At 35.0% G+C, this 19,571-nt stretch overlaps 3 protein-coding genes across 7 annotated transcripts in view; 2 read left to right on the top strand and 1 right to left on the bottom strand.

Annotated features, from left to right (window-relative positions):
* si:zfos-2326c3.2 (mitogen-activated protein kinase kinase kinase kinase 4) overlaps positions 1-9,050 on the top strand; it is a 106,701-nt gene extending 97,651 nt beyond the window's left edge. For 2 of the 5 annotated variants that reach the window (XM_067390800.1, XM_067390793.1), the window contains exons 30-32: positions 1,906-2,065; positions 6,155-6,294; positions 6,493-9,050. In XM_067390800.1, coding sequence (XP_067246901.1) covers positions 1,906-2,065; positions 6,155-6,294; positions 6,493-6,576 — 384 coding nt within the window. In that variant the 3' untranslated portion in view covers positions 6,577-9,050. Of the gene's footprint in view, positions 1-1,905; positions 2,066-2,251; positions 2,605-6,154; positions 6,295-6,492 lie in introns of those variants that run through there. The other 3 variants (XM_067390784.1, XM_067390776.1, XR_010895574.1) reach the window with 2 other exon arrangements.
* Positions 9,051-9,234: 184 nt separating this feature from the next.
* Positions 9,235-17,116, bottom strand: tmem129 (transmembrane protein 129, E3 ubiquitin protein ligase). The gene is made up of 4 exons (XM_067390842.1): positions 16,691-17,116; positions 12,204-12,678; positions 11,956-12,115; positions 9,235-11,032 (listed from the first exon to the last, which is right to left on the bottom strand). The coding sequence occupies exons 1-4, from the start codon at positions 16,893-16,895 to the stop codon at positions 10,784-10,786; spliced, it is 1,089 nt and encodes a 362-aa protein (XP_067246943.1). The 5' UTR covers positions 16,896-17,116; the 3' UTR covers positions 9,235-10,783.
* A 705-nt stretch (positions 17,117-17,821) lies between these two features.
* The window catches only part of LOC137017771 (uncharacterized), a 47,225-nt gene continuing 45,475 nt past the window's right edge, over positions 17,822-19,571 (top strand). Inside the window, exons 1-2 of the mRNA XM_067382399.1 lie at positions 17,822-18,380; positions 19,351-19,548. Of these exons, the coding sequence (XP_067238500.1) occupies positions 17,969-18,380; positions 19,351-19,548 (610 nt within the window). The 5' untranslated portion in view covers positions 17,822-17,968. The remainder of the gene's footprint in view (positions 18,381-19,350; positions 19,549-19,571) is intronic.

The following is a 19,571-nucleotide window of genomic DNA, read 5'->3' as shown; positions in this document are numbered from 1 at the left end:
CTGGATGTGCGCTCTCAAAAATACGTGCTCTCTTATGAACTGTCTCTCCTCTCGCTCAGATATTGCGTGTGCACACTCAAACTGTGTCCTGCACGCTTGCGAATCTCTCCGTGCTCTTGCAGAAATTAATTTGCTTATGGATTAAACACTGTCAATAGTTATCTACCAATCAGAATAGACGACTGATCTATGAAAATGCCACGTGGAATCTTATTGGCTGAGAGTGAACTGCCCCTGTAATTCTTTCGACAAGATGGATACTTAATTTCATTACAATTTAATAATATTAATCAACTGTAACCTAGTCTAACTGCATCACATTACAGGTCAAACCCCAATTTATCTAAACAAACAAAAAGGTTCTTAAAATTATTGTGGTGGTACGTTTTGTCTACTTGTCTTGAAATTTATATTTAAAAAAAGGTAACATTTTACAATTAGGTTTTTATTTGTTAACATTTAGTTCATGTTTTATCTAACATGAACTAACAATGTGCAGTATATTACTGTAATTATTAATCATTGTTAATTTTAGTTGAAAATACAGCTGTTTGTTAGTTCACAGTGCATTTACTAATGTTAACAAATACAACTTTTGATTTTAATAATGTATTAGTAAATGTTGAAATGAACATTGTGGCGACCAGGGCGGGCGAGAGCCGTGAGAGAACGGCGCGAGGCCGGTGGCGCGAGTGTTAATGAGCTTCACCTGGGAGGCGCACCGGCCTTGAGTCCCTTATTTCAGTCCCCCCTTGAGTCCCCCATTCATTTCAGTAATTAAAATGAGTAAATGACCTTTGAACCTAATGTTATTACACTGTTCTGCCAGTAGGTGGTGACCAGTGACTGTTAAAATGTATTTCATTAATGATTATCAAAATCATTAATTCAAGAGATTCATTTAAAAACACTGGACGAAACATGTGTTCATTAATTTCAAACGATTTTGTAATGAATTAATTTAAATTAATAATTTTTTTCATAACATTTTACACATTTCTAAATAGACTGATTTATAACATTAAATTAGTTGTTTAATCTTTTGTTTTAAATTAATGTTTAATTTAATGTTTTGGTCCATGATATTGGCTAATATGTTGGTTTTGGATAAATCGTTCAGTGGACTTTGACCTGTAATGGAATGAAGTTAGATAAGCTTATTAATATAGAAATCATCAATTTCTAAGATAGGCCTACATTTTTATTAATACTATTTAATATTATTAAATTGTAATGAAATTAAATATCCATCTTTGTTGAAAAGAATTTCAGGCACAGTTCACTCTCAGCCAATAAGATTCCACGTAGCATTTTCATCGGTCAGTCGTCTATTCTGATTGGTTGATAACATTTGACAGCATTTAACCCATAAGCAAATTAATTTCTAGTGCAAGAGCACAGAGAGATTCGCGAGCGCGCAGGACACAGTTTGAGCGTGCACATGCAATATCTGAGTGAGAGGAGAGACGGTTCATAAGAGAGCATTTTGGGTTTTGCAGCTCTATGGAAAAAATCCTATTGAGGATGAAGCAGAGAAATCTCTATTATGATATATTTTTGTGACAGCATGTAATAATATGCTTCCATAAATGAACACATTATTGAACAAAACATACAGCCAATATTTGCAACTTTAAAAATCAAAATAAGTAGTCCTTTGTTTTAACATTTATTGCCTTGGGCTGTAGTACTTTTATCTTACAAACAGGTGATCCCTGCTGCATTACGTGCTGCGACCAGTAAATGCACTTGAGAGGAGCTATGGATAATTTGAATCCATGGCATATAAAGTACAGTAGAGTGATGTATTTGTGACTTCTATTTGCTCACACCGGATGGAGGTTAATCTGTATTTATTAAGGCAATTACTGTTATCCTCTTTATAACAGAATGTCTGTGTTTCAGATCCCAGGTCTGATTCGGCCGCATGCCATCATCATCCTTCCCAGCAGCAGTGGGATGGAGCTGTTGCTGTGTTACGAGGATGAGGGTGTCTATATTGACACCTATGGCCACATCACCAAGGAGACGGTGCTGCAGTGGGGGGAGATGCCCGCCTCTGTCGGTAAGTTTCAGCACTCGATAAGCACAGCTGCAACGTCTGTTAGTAAGACTATGCACATCGTTGAACTTCGACTTGTAAATAATGCAGAGTACAGACATGCAATGATTTATAATCTACAGATAATGCGGCTTAATTATAATACCTATGTTTTTGTTTGTTTTTTGTTTCTCTTGTTTTTTGATGCAGCTGTATGAATGTGGTCTGGTCATGAGCTATATTAATGCTCTTGAGGTGCAGTCATACTAAGGAAGTTCTTATAATGATGTGACTGATGTGAATGAGATTCTAAATGCAAAAAAAGCAAAACAAGTCATTTGGATAGATGAGTCATCTTTCAGCCCACTTCCTACACATGAGCAGATTTGTGTGTGGAGAAAGTCACAGCAGTTCTGTGTTAAGGCCTGTTCACACCAAGAATAATAAAGTTTTAAAAAATCACACCTTTCTCCCTTAGTTCTGTTCATTTAGGCTTATTTGAACATGGCAATCACACTCTGATCCACACTAAAATAATGGCTCCGAGATCACCTTCAGTTGAGGTGAGAAAGCAATCTGACCCAACGGACCAACTAACCAAGCGGTATCGTTATTCATAACAGGAATTTATTGTTTTATAAAAAGCAGAAATGTATGATTCTGTGAGTGAGCACATCAGTTATATCACAGTTGAAAACCAAAGAGTGTGTCTTTATCTTAAAATGTTGTGTAATTGCTCTTCTTCATGCATTGCAAGAATTCTGTCCTGACAAAGTCTTGATTCCCACTCTAATGGCATTATAATTTTTTTTTTTATCAGTTAGAGCAGGAATGTTTTGCATTTATGTTCTGAAAACATATCTGAAGTGTGCTTCAGCTATGTTTTCAGAACATAAATGCAAAACATTTTGCTTAGAATAAACATAACGTGGTCTGACTGTGGTAACTGTGGTCTCAGCTTGGAGGATGTGTTCTCTAGTGAGATCTATGTGTTCAGTGTAATAAATGAGACGGCCCACAGAATGTTTAAAGGGACAATCTCACTTTCCCTTACTTTTCCAAAGCTCAACATTAAAGCAGTATTCCTTAAAGGGATAGTTCACCCAAAAAGCCCCAGGACATCCAAGATGTAGGTGACTTTGTTTCTTCAGTAGAACACATAGACTGTAAAAAAAGATGGACGACGCGACGCCGCTTCCTTCCATTGTAATGAACTGAAGCCAAAATGGCCGACCGAATGGGCGCTGACATGTTACGCAATACGTCAAAAAAAAAAAAGTTTTGAGCCTGGGCATGCGCAGAAGGAACCGTCAGTGGAGCCGGAGGCGGAGCCGCGGTATCAAGCTTCCGCCCAAACGCACTCGCAATCAACCACGCCCCCTGAACTTCTTACTCGTTTTTTTTAATGGCGGTTCACATTAAACTTCTCTTTTGCTTGCTGAAATAAGGTAAGTTAAATACAAATACAACAACTAACGACTTAAATTTAAAGACATAATAATATACTATATTAAAACTGACGTTGGCTATTTTTTAAATGATTTAAAATGAACAAGTCTTTCACGATGTGTTGGACACTATGGTTGGACAGCAAAATTAACGATCTTTAGTTAATGCGGTCTGTCAAAGTTATCATCATACAGTTTATGGCGACCACATGCATTTTTTTTCTCATATAAAATAAATATATTTTGAATGGATTGTTGTTTCATTTTTGTTATCTTCATTTTAGGATTAACGTTGAACAAAATGAATTAATAAAGCCAAAAATGTATTAATATACATTGTTCATTTTCAAATAAATTATTAGTGATAACTATAATACATTGGGATCGGTCAAAACATATCGTAATTTATGTATTTTAAATATATAAATTATACACAATTAAAATATGCACAAAATAATATTCTGTTTCTAGAGCAATAATAATTTTGAAACAGCTAATTCAGTAATGTTAGATAAACTCAATAATATGCCACTAGAAACAACTCAATGGTCATCCTGCCATTTTAAATAAAATTAAACTAACGGTAACGTTACAGGAGATCGATTTGCTGTAAGTGCTCTATAATTAATTAGAGTAGGCTATCATTAGTTTTGTCCTGCTAATTATTATTTTTATACCCATAAAAATAATTAGTAACTGCCAGATAATGATCACCTGCTTTTTTTCTGTCATGGCTAACGTTAAGCATGTTATCTTAGCTAATATCATTTATTAATTAGCTTATAAAGCCCACATTTAACGTTACCGGAAAAAACTGAGTGATCCGTCAGATCCTGTAGGTCGGTTAGTACAGTTTACTGCAGAACAACTCATTTTGTCGTTGTAAAAATAACACAGAAATCGAAAATTAAAAGTGATATATCTTCAATCTCCCCTCGAAGCTCCGACAGTTAAGAGAAGCTGTCAATCAAAACTGTCAATCAAACCGACACGCCCCGTTTCTATATCATCAAATTGCTAGGTAAAATCAAACTTATCACAAAAAAAACACAATTGAATATATATCAGCGTGATAACAACTACCTTAAATGACCAAAACCATCTTTCTGAAATTTTTTATTGGAGAGTAATTAATTTTTTTTTTTTTTTTGACAAGCGCCATTCGTTTGCATTGAGAGGGCGGGGTTTATGACTTGTACTGCATCCAGCCTCTAGGGGGCGATGAAAGAGCCTGTGGCTTCACTTTTCAGAACATATGAGACACACCTGGTAGAACACAAATGATGATTTTTAATTCCAACCGTTGCGGTCTGTCAGTCGTATAATGCATGTCAATGGGAATTCCATCTATAAGAGTCAAAAAAAACAAGCACAGACAAATCCAAATTAAAACCCTGCGGCTCGTGACGACACATTAATGTCCTAAGACAAGAAACAATCGGTTTGTGTGAGGAACCAAACAGTATTTATATAATTTTTTACCTCTAATACACCACTATATAAATACTGTCCAACTGCCTTGAGCATCCGGTGTGTGAGGTCTGAATGCACTCATTAACATATACACGCGAGAGATCACTTTCCGGCATCAGAGCGCGTTTTCAGACCTCACTAACAGCTGGACATAGTGGTGTATTAGAGGTAAAAAATGATATAAATGCTGTTCAGTTTCTCACACAAACCGATTGTTTCGTGTCTTAGGACATCAATGTATCGTCACGAGCCGAAGGGTTTAATTTGGATTTGTCTGTGCATGTTTTTTTTTACTCTTCTAGATGGAGTTCCCATTGACATGCATTATACGACTGACAGACCGCAACGGTTGGAGTAAAAATCATAATTTTTGTTCTACTGAAGAAACAAAGTCACCTACACCTGGGATGCCCTGGGGGTAAGCAGATAAATATCAAATTTTCATTTTTGGGTGAACTATCCCATTAAAAGAGGTTTCAAGACACCTTCATCTCTAAAGTGGTTCCAGACTCTGCTGTTCTCTTAAAGTGCTATTAGTAAGACTATTAGTCTTGTTTGGACTAGATTAGTGGTGATGGACAAGACTAGCAAGTCATCGGGATATCCTGTGTTTTAAATGCATGTCTCTGGCATGGAATGTTGGTGAACTGCTGCTAACAATCCATCAACGATGAAAAAGTTTTGTTTTGAAGAAGTTTTAAAAAGTATTGCAAAAAAACATGAGTATGTGAACATATAAAACTGATAAAATATATATATAATACAGCCTCGATGAGCTAACTACGAATTCGATATTCAGATTTATTTTGGCACAAATGACAGCACATTCTTGGTGTTCCGTGGTTTCCTAAAAATAAGGGTAAAAGCCAGAGTTTAGATCACAGAGAACAGTGCCTTACTAATACAAAGTTACTGTGAATATTGTGGATAAAATGTCCTTTACTCAATGTTATCTTGTTAATTATTGAATATCACACTTACAGTAATGCTGCTTACCTGCAGCCCAGTCACAGTCATTCTCATATTCAGAACAACTGCATTCTTATGATTTTGCTTAATCATGAAAAGGATTTTTACCTAATCGCCTTCATATAGTTCAGATGAATATATTGATGCAATGTTAAAACTTCACTCATTCTTTTTCAGAGTTGACTTGATGTTGTTTTGCATCTGTTTCTTTGTTTTATGGCAGCCTACCTTCAGTCAAATCAAGTGATGGGATGGGGGGAGAAAGCCATAGAACTCAGATCTGCCAAGACTGCAAGTCTAGAGGGAGTCTTCATGCACAAAAAGGCTCAGAAGCTCAAGTTTCTGTGTGAGAGAAATGATAAAGTAAGAAAATCTTTCTATATGCTTGTGTAATATCACATTTAGAAATGCAAAAAAATCTCTCCAAAAAAGTCTTCCAGAACAAAGAACAATTTTTAAAGATGTTGTCTGGGCATTATAAGCATATGAATAGTCAAAAGGTTTGGAACATAAAACATAAGGTATTATGTCTAAATGAAAAGCCCCTGTGTTTCTCTGCAGGTGTTTTTTGCTTCTGTCCAGTCGGGTGGATGCAGTCAGATCTACTTTATGACGTTAGGACAGAACTCGCTCTTCAACTGGTGATCTTTTGGATCACCAACAGAGGGTGTTGCTGGGTAAAAGCATCCAAATTACTCGGTATAGACTTTGTCCATTGCACAATCTCTACAAATAAGATTCAAATAGTAATTTTTTCCATGTTCACATGTTAACGTTTTCAATAGAAGTGATATATACATATTAAATGATTTAATACATGTAAAATAGCTGATATATTGCACCCTGTCTTACAGTGTCAGCATTTGTCGTCTTGACCTGTGCTTAACCCCAAAACATAAACCTTGTTTTGGATTTTAATTTTATTTCTCTTTCTATTTTCATGTCAAATCTTGCAAAAACAGGCTTGATATTTTGTTCCTAATACCTAATTATTTTATTGTATAACAACAACCATGGCTGGTACACGGTTTAGTGTGAAACCAATACTAACAGCTAGTAGATGAATGACTAATTGTTATGCTGTTATACAAATACTGTTGTTTGCCGACAATTCAGAACTGAATTGATACAATAACTGTGCACTTTCAGCTTTCATTTTATGGACTTTTCAGGTAAAAAAATTTAATGATCAGTTTAATTATAACAAATGACAGTTTATCTTTGTTGTATTTGTTTATTATAGCTCTCACCATAATAAAACACAAACATAACTGGACACATAATCATGATAAACATTATATAAATTAAAGGTTTGTTTGGCTGTTGGTTGCAGGTCTTTTACATGAAGACTAAATGTTCAATGTTTCCTTGTCTATCTGTGAGGAGTCTGAACATCATTATTATTTGCTGCTGGTTTTGTTTTAGATCTTGTCAGCTAAATTTGGGAAAGAAAAAATAAATAATTCTTCTGTACATTTGAGGATTCATTATTCGATTACCAGCAGTCATTAAGGAAGCACCAATGCGGCCACAATTTCCATATTTGTTGTTGATCACATTTCACAGATGACAAAGTTTGTTTTATTTTAGCTTCCTTTTCAAACCTTTCTATTTTGTCCTCTGGTTCTGGCTAATCACATCCTTTGATTCCTACTTTTTACAAGTTTCTTTATGCACATCTCCAGTTTCACAGAGCTGTGCAGTATTTGTTAAATGGGTAGCACCTTATTTTACAGTTCTGTTGTACATGTTCCCCATGTACATACTAGCAATTACAATAACTAGGTTATAACTAGGTACTAACCCTGAACCAACCCCTAAACCTAACCTTAGCCCATGTGGTACCTTATATTATACTTTCTTGGGTACTTTCTCAGTACTTTCTTGGGTAAGTACACTGTAAGCACACCGTAAGTACATGTACTGTAAAATAAAGTGTAACCGTTAAATGTTGAAGAAAAATTAAGAAAAAGTTCTGTAATATTTTTATTATGTTTTGCATGAAAATATCATACAGTAACATATGCGTGGACGTGAATGTGGTGATGTCTAGAGAAGTTAGTTGAGATGGTCGATTCTTTTGGAAAATGAATGGAGCAAAGAAAAGCACCAGGAAGTGGGAGATGATCATATGAACGTTTTAAAGAAAGTTGAAATGTCGGAAATCGGAGTTAGAAAATGAGAGTTAAGGAGCTTGGGATACGTGAGATTGGTAACTTCTGAATTGTTATATCTGAGATTTTTGTACTCAAAGCACCTGTGTTTGTAAAGATGCAATGAAGATCATTGTAAACCATTCCTTGAAATTCCATATGTATGCACTTTGCATTGCTTTTATACAGACTAACTTGCTTGTTCATGCAGCTGTTCTATTGTCAAACATTGATGATTTTTCTAATTTATGGAACAATAGTAAAATGTAAAATATGATCAGAAATGCTGTTTTGTGATCTTGTAAAGGATCATGATCATTGCAGCAGAAGACTGTCCATCACAGTTCACTGATTTCATAGTGTAAATCAGTAAAGCATCTCAGTATATCGTGAAGGAGAGAGTTGCATTATCATTAGCTCTCGTTGTATTGGATGCTGAAGTAGTGTTTCAGTAATTCTCCCATTAGTTTGGGCATAAACAAACCCTGATGGGTGGAAATGCTCATTTAAACTTTTCTTTTCAAATAACTTTCTCATAGTAATTTTTTTTTTTCTTTTTTTCTGTCATCAAGCAAGACATGTCCATATATTCTCAACTGTGCCTTAATGTGTGTTCTGAGTGGTGTCTAACAAACAATTTTAATTGGGTTTTGTTTTAAAATTAAAATGTCTTCTTGACAGTTGGTTTCTGTACTTTCATTTTGAAAGACAATATTGTACATTAACTGCAGCAAAGGTTTTAATTCAAAGTTTTTTGTAAGTGTAATTTGACTGTATATTACTGAATATATTCCTAAATACAGTGTTTTATATACAGCTAATTATCTAGCATAACAGCAAGTTTCATGTAATCATTATGCTTGTTGGGTTTAGATTGTAACAAAGCTGCATATCTGTATTTTGTGTCATGTGTGGCTGAATTGAGCCAAATAAATGCTTTAAGAATGGAGAGGTCAGTATGTCTGTGTTGTTCTCGTACGCTGTGTTGTTTTAACATATAGAATCAGCATAAACCTTCCATCCAAAGATTCATAATACACAATTTGCAGGAATAAACCATTGCAGACTTGCCTCTTTTTCAAGATCTCAATCACTCCATTTAAACTCTACCAATTCTGTGACCTTAGTGTCGGTAACCCAGCCTTCCTTTAGGTTACAGTGATCTAGAAGTTCCCACTGTGTTTTCTGCATGCATAACTTTAATTTATAAAGAAATCTCCTATGACCAGCTTAATAAAGCAAAGCTTTGTATTTGAGAAAGAAATTCTTTTAACAAAGTACAAAGATCACTTTCCCTCAAAGAAAAGGAAAAAAAGAAGTTGTGTGTCCAAAACATTACAAGAAATCATTTGAATGAAAAAAATACACAACTTGCAATTGTTGTCCTGGTCAGATATATTAGACTTTATTACAAGAATGAAGCAACATGAAGTTTCTCCATTTATGAAAGTTTGATTTAAGGCCAAGTGCATCTGATCAAATTATGTGAACATTTTGTATGCTGTTTCTATACATTTTTGTAATCCGCTATAAAAAATAGTGGGCTTTATTTTGTAAAATATTGCGTAGAAACTGTTCTACATTTGATCTTGCGATAATTTCTCAACTGTGCACGTGTGATTCATAGAATGAACGTACGCACAGAAAATGCATGCATGCCTCTCTTTCAGATGTGAACTGTGAAATCTATATATCGCAAATGATTTTGAAGTGTACAGCTGAATGGTTTCTGCCTTGTAAATGATGACTAATAAACGTTATTTACATTTAAAAAATAAAAAAAATCACCAGTCATGAATCCTTTAATTTAGAATGCCGAGCTGCAAGAATAGCTTAGATTAGAAACCTGATTACACTGACAAAGAAAGGTGCTTAGGTCTGCTCAGACCCTGACATGGCGCTAAGCACCTTTCTACGTCAAAGACCGTTTTGATATGAGCGTTGGCGTGGATTTATGCGTGTACACACTCTTATCTGTGCGTACGCACGCTTTATAAATGAGGCCCATGAATCTCACAAAAAAAGCATCTAGCTCATATTTCATGTCAAAAAATTACCATCTATGGTCATTTTCATTACATTTTTTCATACTAGAAATATTTTTAATAATAATTAAATTCTTCACACAAAAAAGGGCAACAAAATAGAAATTATACAGCTATAATGTGACTTTTTTTTTTTTTTTTTTTTACAAAATCCCATCTATGTCTAGAAAACATTATCTTTGTAACATTACACGTTTAAGCTTGAGTTTGCAAGTGGCCTGACACTCTTTTACACTGACCCCAGGTCAGCATCCCATCCTTGGTGTTGAGTCCTGCCATTAAGACAGCACCTTCATGACTTTAGGCACATTCCCTCCAAAAGAAACAAAGATACTGTAAAACCATTGCAACAAATATGATGGTATATACATATATATACGTATATACATGAATATTTTTGCAATACCGCAATGAAAAATGAAGGGCAAATCTGCACAACAGTGGAAAAATATTGATTTTTTTTTCTTTTCTTTTTTTAAACTATGCTTAAGCAAAATCAAATGTATTGTTTCTTCTGGCTTTTCATGGTCACGAGATTCACTGTCATTGGGAGCTTGGGAGGCACAAAGGTTTTGAAAAAGCAAACAGAAGTGCTCAGAAATAGCAGGTTCAGTGTCGTAAAGGCCTACAGACGTGAAAAGACAATATCAATCCTCAATTAATTGGACAAACATCCAAAATGCAGAACTTGGCCCTGCAAGTGGGACACGGTACCCTGCTGCTTAGCCACGTCTCTGGCTGCTGCTGGTCCTGTCGACTGGCAAACCATTTGCCCATACATGTGAGGCACCACATGGGGCGACAGTAGCACTGCTGGCATTCGCCTTCACTGTCTCCCTGGCACAGTCGCAGAAGCTTTACATTGGCATTGACTTGCATACATCCAATACATGGTTCAAGTTCCTAACAGGAAATAGCAAAGTTGACAGTTATTTTTAAAGAAAAAAAAACATACATTTCAGTTCATGCAGTGTGGTTCATTCAGATTTTCATGTTAATAACTCTGTCCTAAATGCTTGAAATTGATATATTGTGATGGCTGGGTTGCCGAAGTAAAATCCCATCTATAGACAAACCAACAATGTGTGCTTACATGGACTCCCATAAAGCATTGCAAATGATGCAATTAAGTCGAACCTTGCAAGAACAAACTCTTCTGGAAGCTCAAACGTGCTGTGTAACTCACGAGAACAAACCTCAGTGGTTCTCACATGTCAGCTGAACATGCTTGAGCTTCCGTGTACCATAACTGATGTCTGAGTTGATGAATGTTTATATGTGAATAAAAGCCTAAATTCAATCTGTTCATCACATAAAGCAATCATGTCTCTTCAGAAGACTAAACCACTCAATTCATATGGGTTAGTTTACGATCTTTTAGGAACCTTTTGAGGCATCAAAGTGTCAGTTGTGAAACTGTCTATATGGAAGGACAGAAAGCTCTCAGATTTTAGTAAAAATATCTTCATTTGTGTTCCGAAGAAGAATGAAAGTCTTACAGGTTTGGAACAACATGAGGGTGAGTAAATGATGACAGAATTTTCATTTTTGAGTGAACTAACCCTTTAATTGATATTTTTAAGTTAAAGTGTTAAAAAACATGTGGAATATTACCCTAGATTAATAAATGCTGTAGTCCATGATGCCTATTAATTCATCTAACCATATTTAATTGTAACTGTTAACAATTACATCGTTGACAGTGTTTCATAATATGAATTAGTACACTCTTGAATCTTTGATCGTTTTCTATTTTGCCCTTCAAGTCTTCAAACTTTAGTGAAGAAGTCTGTGAAATGGCTATAAAAGAACGGGAGAAATCTCACCTGGCCACTTGGACACCTGTAGACTTCATTCAACCTCACATATGACTTAAACGTCTCCAAAAAGAGCTCACTCATTGTCAAATGGATGACAACATTGGCGGCGTTTCTGATGGGTGCGTGCAGTTTCTCTTGCAGCTCAACATATTCTGTGGATTTCAGCCTGCAAGGGAAAGTACAGTGACCCTTGCACATCACTGTAGAAAATGAAAGGAGGCAGTGGCACATCCATTTCCTAAATATGAAATTACCTTATGTCAAAAGGCTTGACTCTGGGATTGATGCTGGCAACAGTGATGGTGACAATTTGCACCGGCGTGTTCAATTCAGCCGACAGGCTGTGATGCTTGGAGTCTGTGACAGTCAGATGACAGTCCTGATGCAAGGCTACATGCAAGGAGTATGTCGTGACCTTCATCACCCAAGTGTCAGTCACAATCACTCTCGCGCTAGGAGAACCGGAAGCAAATTTATCGATGCGGCGAAACTCTGTGTTGATGGATGAGGCGACAGCCCTCCAGCTGGAGTGTGGTAAGGCATGTGTGCTGAGCGCCTGACATATTGGATGATTCGCCCATCCACGTCTGGACCAATAGAAAGCAAGTGCACAACTCAAAAGCTGGATGGTCAGTGACAACCCAAAGTATACTTGCCATCCCTGATTTGCATGATGGATGTACATGAGATTCTGTTCTGGAGCAGCAAAACACATTCCTATGCAGTATCCTGCAACACAAGTATAACATCACACAGAAAACTGAAAATCTGAAAACTGCACAGGGAGCAATGATAAACACTATGTTCATGTGAGGAAAACACATTATTCGATGCATTAACCCTATAGCCTATTGTATCATATTTGATACAGAATTTCTAAGATTTCTAAGGCCTTTAAATGATCAACTTTATGAAAAATCTTTTGCGCACAATCTACTACATGCCTTCTGTCATCTGAGTGATAGTTTATACTTTTTTAGCAAGTAAAAGGACTTTTAGTATAATTATAAAAATGTCCCCTTCAGCTCATGATTTTTTTAAATAAAAATCAAATATGATCCTTTAGCCTTTTGAGGTAGGTTTATTTGTTCATCACTGTATTCCATTGCATTATATGCTTTGAAACTACAGAGCTTTGATCGTAAAACTAAGCATTTAAATTATATAAATATATATTATTGGAAAATAGGGAGTGATATCTGATATTTATATGCATTTTATGCAAGTAGTCTACTGTTTTGTTAAAAAATCTCATTGATTTACATTACAAGCTATCAGAATTTCATCTTACTTTTTGTTCATTTAAATAACAGCATCTGCACCAAATCGAATATTTTTGCTCAGTTTCAGCCTCTGAATAAAATTTAAATGTTTTTTCCTCTTTGAGTTTGAGCTTCATATCCTCACTATATTAAGCAATGAGACACAAATGCCTGATGTATTAAATATAACGCCAAAAAAAAAAAACTAACAGGCTTTTTTTTTTTAGATTTAGATTTAATAAAACTTTTCCCTTTAGGGTTACTATTACTGCTATCCCATCCAATCCACAAAGCCTGATTCCCTTGAATCTGATTTGTAAATGAACATTTCCCACATTCTGTCCGCAAAATAAATATGAATGCATTGCATATATAATTGTAACGGTAACACTAATGATAAGGTTCATTAGTTAACATGAACTAATAATGAACTGCACTTATACAGCATTTATTAATCTTTGTTAATGTTAATTTCAATATTTACTAATGCATTATTAAAATCTTGTTAACTTTAGTTAATGCACTGAACTAACATGAACAAACAATGAACTGTATTTTCATTAACTAACGTTAAAGATTAGTAAATACAGTAACAAATGTATTGCTCATGGTTAGTTCATGTTAGTTAATAAATTAACTAATGTTTAACTAATGAACCTTATTTTAAAGTGTTACCTATGTAACTAATTTTGTAGCATTATTGGATGATAATTGCATGCTATTATTTATAACAGCACAGTGCACAGCATAAATGAGTACACCCCCTCTGAACAAATACAAAACTGAAATGCTGAAATGTATTAAACATATACTTAATAAAAACAGAGAAATATACGTAATGATTTGTCAAATATGTTATTTCATATGTCAATTTTGTTTAAATGAAGGATTGCAGAAATGAGTACACCCTAGATTTAATTCAACAAATGAATAATATTCTAGTACTCAGTATGTCCTCCATAATTTTAAATATACTGCTACGTTTACCCTTGGGCAAAGGGTAAATACCCAACAACACAAGAATCTTTTGTTTCAATTATTTACATGGGGGCAGTCGTGGCCTAATGGATAGAGAGTCGGACTTATAACCCAAAGGTCATGGGTTCGAGTCTCAGGTCTGGCAGGGATTGTCGGTGAGGGGAGTGAATATCCAGCACTCTCCCCACTCTCCCCACCTTCAATACCAAGTACTCGTCCTCTAGCAGCATCATAACATTTTAATGCTGTTAGATCCATAATAATTGACTTGGTCTCATGATGAGACCAGAGTATGGATTCCCAGAAGTCTATATTTTACTTAATTGTGCTTTGGCATAGGTAGTTCCAGTGTGTACAATGCATGTCACTTCTACAGGCTGCATCTGTGAGATAAAAAGTCACTCTTTTCATAGCTTTTGCTGGCTCTGAGACAATCGCTAGTTATTTCTCCTGCTCTTTGTCTAGCAAAAAAAAAAAAACAAATCCCTCATCACTAAATGAAAGCATAAAATGAAGGCCTGATTATTTCAGGGGCCTTGTTGCAAGTCCATTGTTTTTGAATTTATGTGTCACTTTTGTTATATTTTCACACTTAAAACAATGATTTGGTAATCCTCTTGTACAGTTCCACAGTTTTTTTGTTTGTTTATTTGTTTTTTGCTAATAAGTCCCCTGACGATTCTCTCCCAAGTGGTTCCATTGTTGTCAGCATTAAGTCTGAGAATGATTCAGTGGGCTAAAACACTTGCCAAAAAATTACTTCTCTTTAAATGTTTTGGTTCAACTTACTTACCTTTTGATCAAAAATTGTCTTAAACTTACACCAGAAAAAAATATATTTAGTTTTATTATTTATAACTTTCAGGAGGATGTACTAATTCTTGCAACATTTTATCACTTTAATAAGAAAATCTTATTATACACATGCTTCTTTGATAACTGATCAAGCAGCAACTTGCTGGAACATATATCTACAGAACCCTAGCATGTCCTAACATACCCTAACATATGAAACAGCAACTGTTTGCACACTGTATCTCTTCGCAAGTAAAGTACAGTAAGTCAACCGTAAATCATATGCGTGCTGAAAAAATCTTGGGAAAACCATGGGAATGGTTTTCATACTTTCTTCTGTCTCTGAAATTTGTGCTTTCAATTTATTATCACAATCATAAACACGCTGCTTTGTAGCGCAAATAATTTTTTACTGCACTTTGTTATTCTTGGTTATTCCGCAGTCTCGCACCTTCTATTTAGCTTACTTCCACACTGCAAAATAAGCAAGCAGGATGTATACTGGAGGGCTGTTTCATAAAACAAGATTAGAAAACAAGCCAGGCTTATTTTACTTAGACTTTTGTCAGCGAATTCTGTTTCATAAAACAAACTTAAATTAGTTCAAACTCAGTTACCCTGGCAACTTATGCTGGGAAACTAGCCTGGTCTGAAGCAGGCTAACTGTCAGGCTAAGCTGAGCTTCTCTAACACTGACCAATAGGAAAGCAATGATGTTACAGCTGACTCTCTCACATACAATTTTTTTTACTTTATTAACATATATTTATATATATATTTATATATATATATATATATATATATATATATATATATATATATATATATATATATATATATATATATATATATGTATGTGTGTGTGTGTGTGTGTGTGTAAAACCTACAGGTTTTCCTTTCTTACTGGCTAAATGTTTTGAGCCCAATATTTAATTATATTGTTTTTTTTTTTTACATTTCTCTCTGGTATTGTTTGGCAGTAGTACTCTTTATGGTTATTAGAAGAGCAGAAATTAAGATCACAAAATTAAAAATTTAAATAAATATGCACAGACTATATTTTTATTTGCAAGATGAATCTAAACTCAGTAATTGTCCCAAGGTATATTGATTTACCGCATTGCAATAGTCCATTTACAGTTACTATCATAAAAAAATACACATACTTGTACATAAGGCACATTTAATGTCCAAAATCAAATATTTTAGCGAAATGTATATTTTAGAATTATTGCTTCTATTGCATTCCGTCTGTTTAGCGCGCATGCGCGCAGCTGCACTCGTTCACTGTTAAGTTTAGCCGCAAAATGGAAATATTTGCATTACTTTCTGACATCTACAGATGGAGAATAAACTTGTGAAAAGTAAGTTATGCACTGAGGAAAACACCATGTCTCAAACGCATAAAATAGCACAAAATGTATGCTCTTTCCTGTGGTGGATCGATTTGATCCATGATCGACCTCTACGGCTGCTTAAAAAAAATTATAGGGAGAATGCACAGGTGATCTACATTATTTTGCATCTGATTGGTCATGTGACAACAAGGTCTTTAAAGTAGTAGTATGAAAATATAGCAACTGTTGTCTATACTGCAAGTTTTGGTAGAACATCAACACGAGCATTTCAAACGTTATGATTTTTTAATTAATGCTACATTCATTATATTTAAAACATTACAGAAAGATGTTTTACCAGTGTCATACCAAGCGGTAGGAAGCTGTGGAAGAGCACAGTGAGTGTTGTTCGTCTGATGTGGTGCTGAATGAAGCTGATGTCTTCACTGCCCAGCCACTCTGAGAACATGTGCTGCACCGTCAAACCAGCCGAACGAAACTCATTTGGCGTAAAAACAAAACACAACACAAATACTATATAAGCCAAGGTAAATGTGGCGTCCGGCCTGTCCATGTTTACATATACACTCGCGTGAAGCTAGATACAACTTCGTGAAATAAAAGGACAATGACTCGTAAACAGTAACGAATATCCTCGATTCTTTTTTAGCCCTCTTCTCGAACATAAACAAATATAAATAATTAAAATCTGCCTGTGAACAGCTTAGTAAACGCAATCAGCATGTTTAAAGCTATTAAATGACAACAGAGGACGTGGCAATGATGTTTTCAAAATAAAAGTCAGCCGCTCTGAAATATAAAATAAAAGCTATAGGATCTATACCAATATTTATTTGTTATTCCATAATTATATCCATAATCCATATCTCGATGTGCAGTGCTGTGCAAGTGCAAGTTGATCAGCGCTATCATAATGTGAGGGTTTGCTATTATCATTAATGGAAGACAATGTTTCTTACAATTCTGAGCATTTTTATGCAGCATTTGTCTGTGTGAGGGGTCCATATGGGTCAGAAGTTCTTGATAACCCTGTACTAAACAAGCAAAATGTTTTAAACTGTTGCTGAGTAATATTAACATATCATATATTTGTGAATGGACAAAAAGTAAATTATACTGATAAAGGCCAAAAGTAATGTCATGTATTTTTTCCATTAAGAAGCAACATTGCACTTCATTCTTATAATTGTTATTATGCATAATTATGAGAGTTTACTGACCACGTTTACATGCGCAAATATTGGGGTCATATTTCTCTCTTTTTTACGTGTAGGATTATATATTCGTCATGTGAGCGCTATAATCCGATTGACATCAGAAGAGTTGGCCGACAATTGATTGACAGCCTGCCCAACCTATGAGGCTGCAACCCAAAGTATACAACCAATTAGAGTGGGACACTTGAAAGACTGGGGGACGGGACGCAGCCTTGTGATTGGCTGTATTCTTAAATCCTCAGCCTCGCGGGCACCATTCCGTTCTGTACACTACTAGAATCCGAATCAAACAACTGGCGTTAGTCTGAATTTTGTCTCACCTGAACACTTTATTCTGAATACCCTATTTATATAACGGTATATTTATTTATTTCTAAGTAACTGCGGCTTCTGCGAGATCTAGGCAGAGATGTCAAGCAATCGAAGAAGCACACATTTCTGGAGCGAGGAAGAGACGGATTTCCTTTTACAAACTTTAAAAGAGATGAACATAGACCGATACAGAGACGGACGGAAGCACCGCAACAGTCTGATCTTCAGGAAGGTTTGCGCTAGACATAAGGAGGCAGGCTTTGCGCGCTCATGTGATCAAGTCAAACATCGCTGGAAAACCCTCAAATCCATTTACTATAAGGCCAAGAAACAAAACACCAGCAGCTCTAATGCGGCATTTAAACATTTTGATACTATGGAAGAAATTTTTGGACATAGACCTTTGGTTGTTATGGCAAATCAACCCGAAGTTGAGATCGACTTAAAAGACGAATCCCCTTTGTCGGACAGCAAATGCTTCACTTTTGAGGATGGTGAATGTGATGATGGTGAGTGTCACTGTAACCAGCATGTATGCTTCAAAGGAAAAAAAAAAAAGTAGCTTTTTTTTTTTTTACAACGATGATATCAGGACATTTATGACATTTATCATGTAGTCCTATATCTTTAGAAGCCTACATGAATACAAAGTATTGTACCTTGTGATATCACCATCACATGCCACCATGGCCACATAGTATTTTATATAAATTATATATATATATATATATATATATATATATATATATATATATATATATATATATATATATATATATAGCTATGGAAAAAATTAAGAGACCACTTAACATTGATTTCTGAACTTGAAGTGGTCTCTTAATTTTTTCCATAGCTATATATATATATATATATATATATATATATATATATATATATATATATATATATATATATACAGCTATGGAAAAAATTAAGAGACCACTTAACATTGATTTCTGAACTTGAAGTGGTCTCTTAATTTTTTCCATAGCTATATATATATATATATATATATATATATATATATATATATATATATATATATATATATATATATAAATAATGTATGTGTGTGTGTGTGTGTGTGTGTGTGTGTGTAGACATTTTGATAAAGTTTTCTCCCAAAATATTGAGAAAATGTACACAATTAAAACAATAAGTGACCAAAAAGAAATGTTTCCTTTAATATAGGGGGCAAGGTGCATTTATTCATATAGCACATTTCAGTCCGATTCAAAGTGCTATAATAAATAAATAATAAATAAACATACATAAAAGTCCAATTAAAATCATTTACGATCTTAAGCTCATTTTTAAAATGGACAAACAATGAATAAGGATGAATACAAGGACATGAAATAATAATTCAGCACAATAAAAGTAACAGTACTTAGCTGGTGAAGACAAATCTTTTCAGAAGAAACAGTATGTAGTTGTGAGAGATTTTTGAATTTCTAACCTCACGTTTGTCTGTTAAAGATAATGGAGTGGATGACGTGGAAGGTGGAATTCAAGAAGTTCAGTCAGTGAAAACGGAGAATGAACCCCTCATCCTCGCACAACCATCTCATGAGAGCTCCACCTCTACAGAAAGCTCCACACCCACCCAGCCATTCACTTCTACAGACAGCATCACATCTACACAGCCATCCACTTCCCAGCAGCCTCCTGCTCAAGGTCTGATTTCTCGTCCTAGTTTA

The sequence above is a fragment of the Chanodichthys erythropterus genome, chromosome 1, assembly GCF_024489055.1.
Source record: "Chanodichthys erythropterus isolate Z2021 chromosome 1, ASM2448905v1, whole genome shotgun sequence".
Taxonomy (NCBI): Eukaryota; Metazoa; Chordata; class Actinopteri; order Cypriniformes; family Xenocyprididae; genus Chanodichthys; species Chanodichthys erythropterus.
Note: the sequence above shows the minus strand (reverse complement) of the source record. Positions and strands in the feature narration are given on the sequence as shown.

Bases quoted from the DNA above. Each gene is read 5' to 3' on its own strand.
- tmem129 (XM_067390842.1), bottom strand. From the start codon at position 16,895: ATGGACAGGCCGGACGCCACATTTACCTTGGCTTATATAGTATTTGTG. The intron at 12,679-16,690 runs GTATGACACTGG...CTTGTGTTGCAG, and splicing joins CCACAGCTTCCTACCGCTTG to GATACTGCATAGGAATGTGT. The intron at 11,033-11,955 runs GTGAGATTTCTC...ATTTCCTGTTAG, and splicing joins ACAGGTGTCCAAGTGGCCAG to GAACTTGAACCATGTATTGG.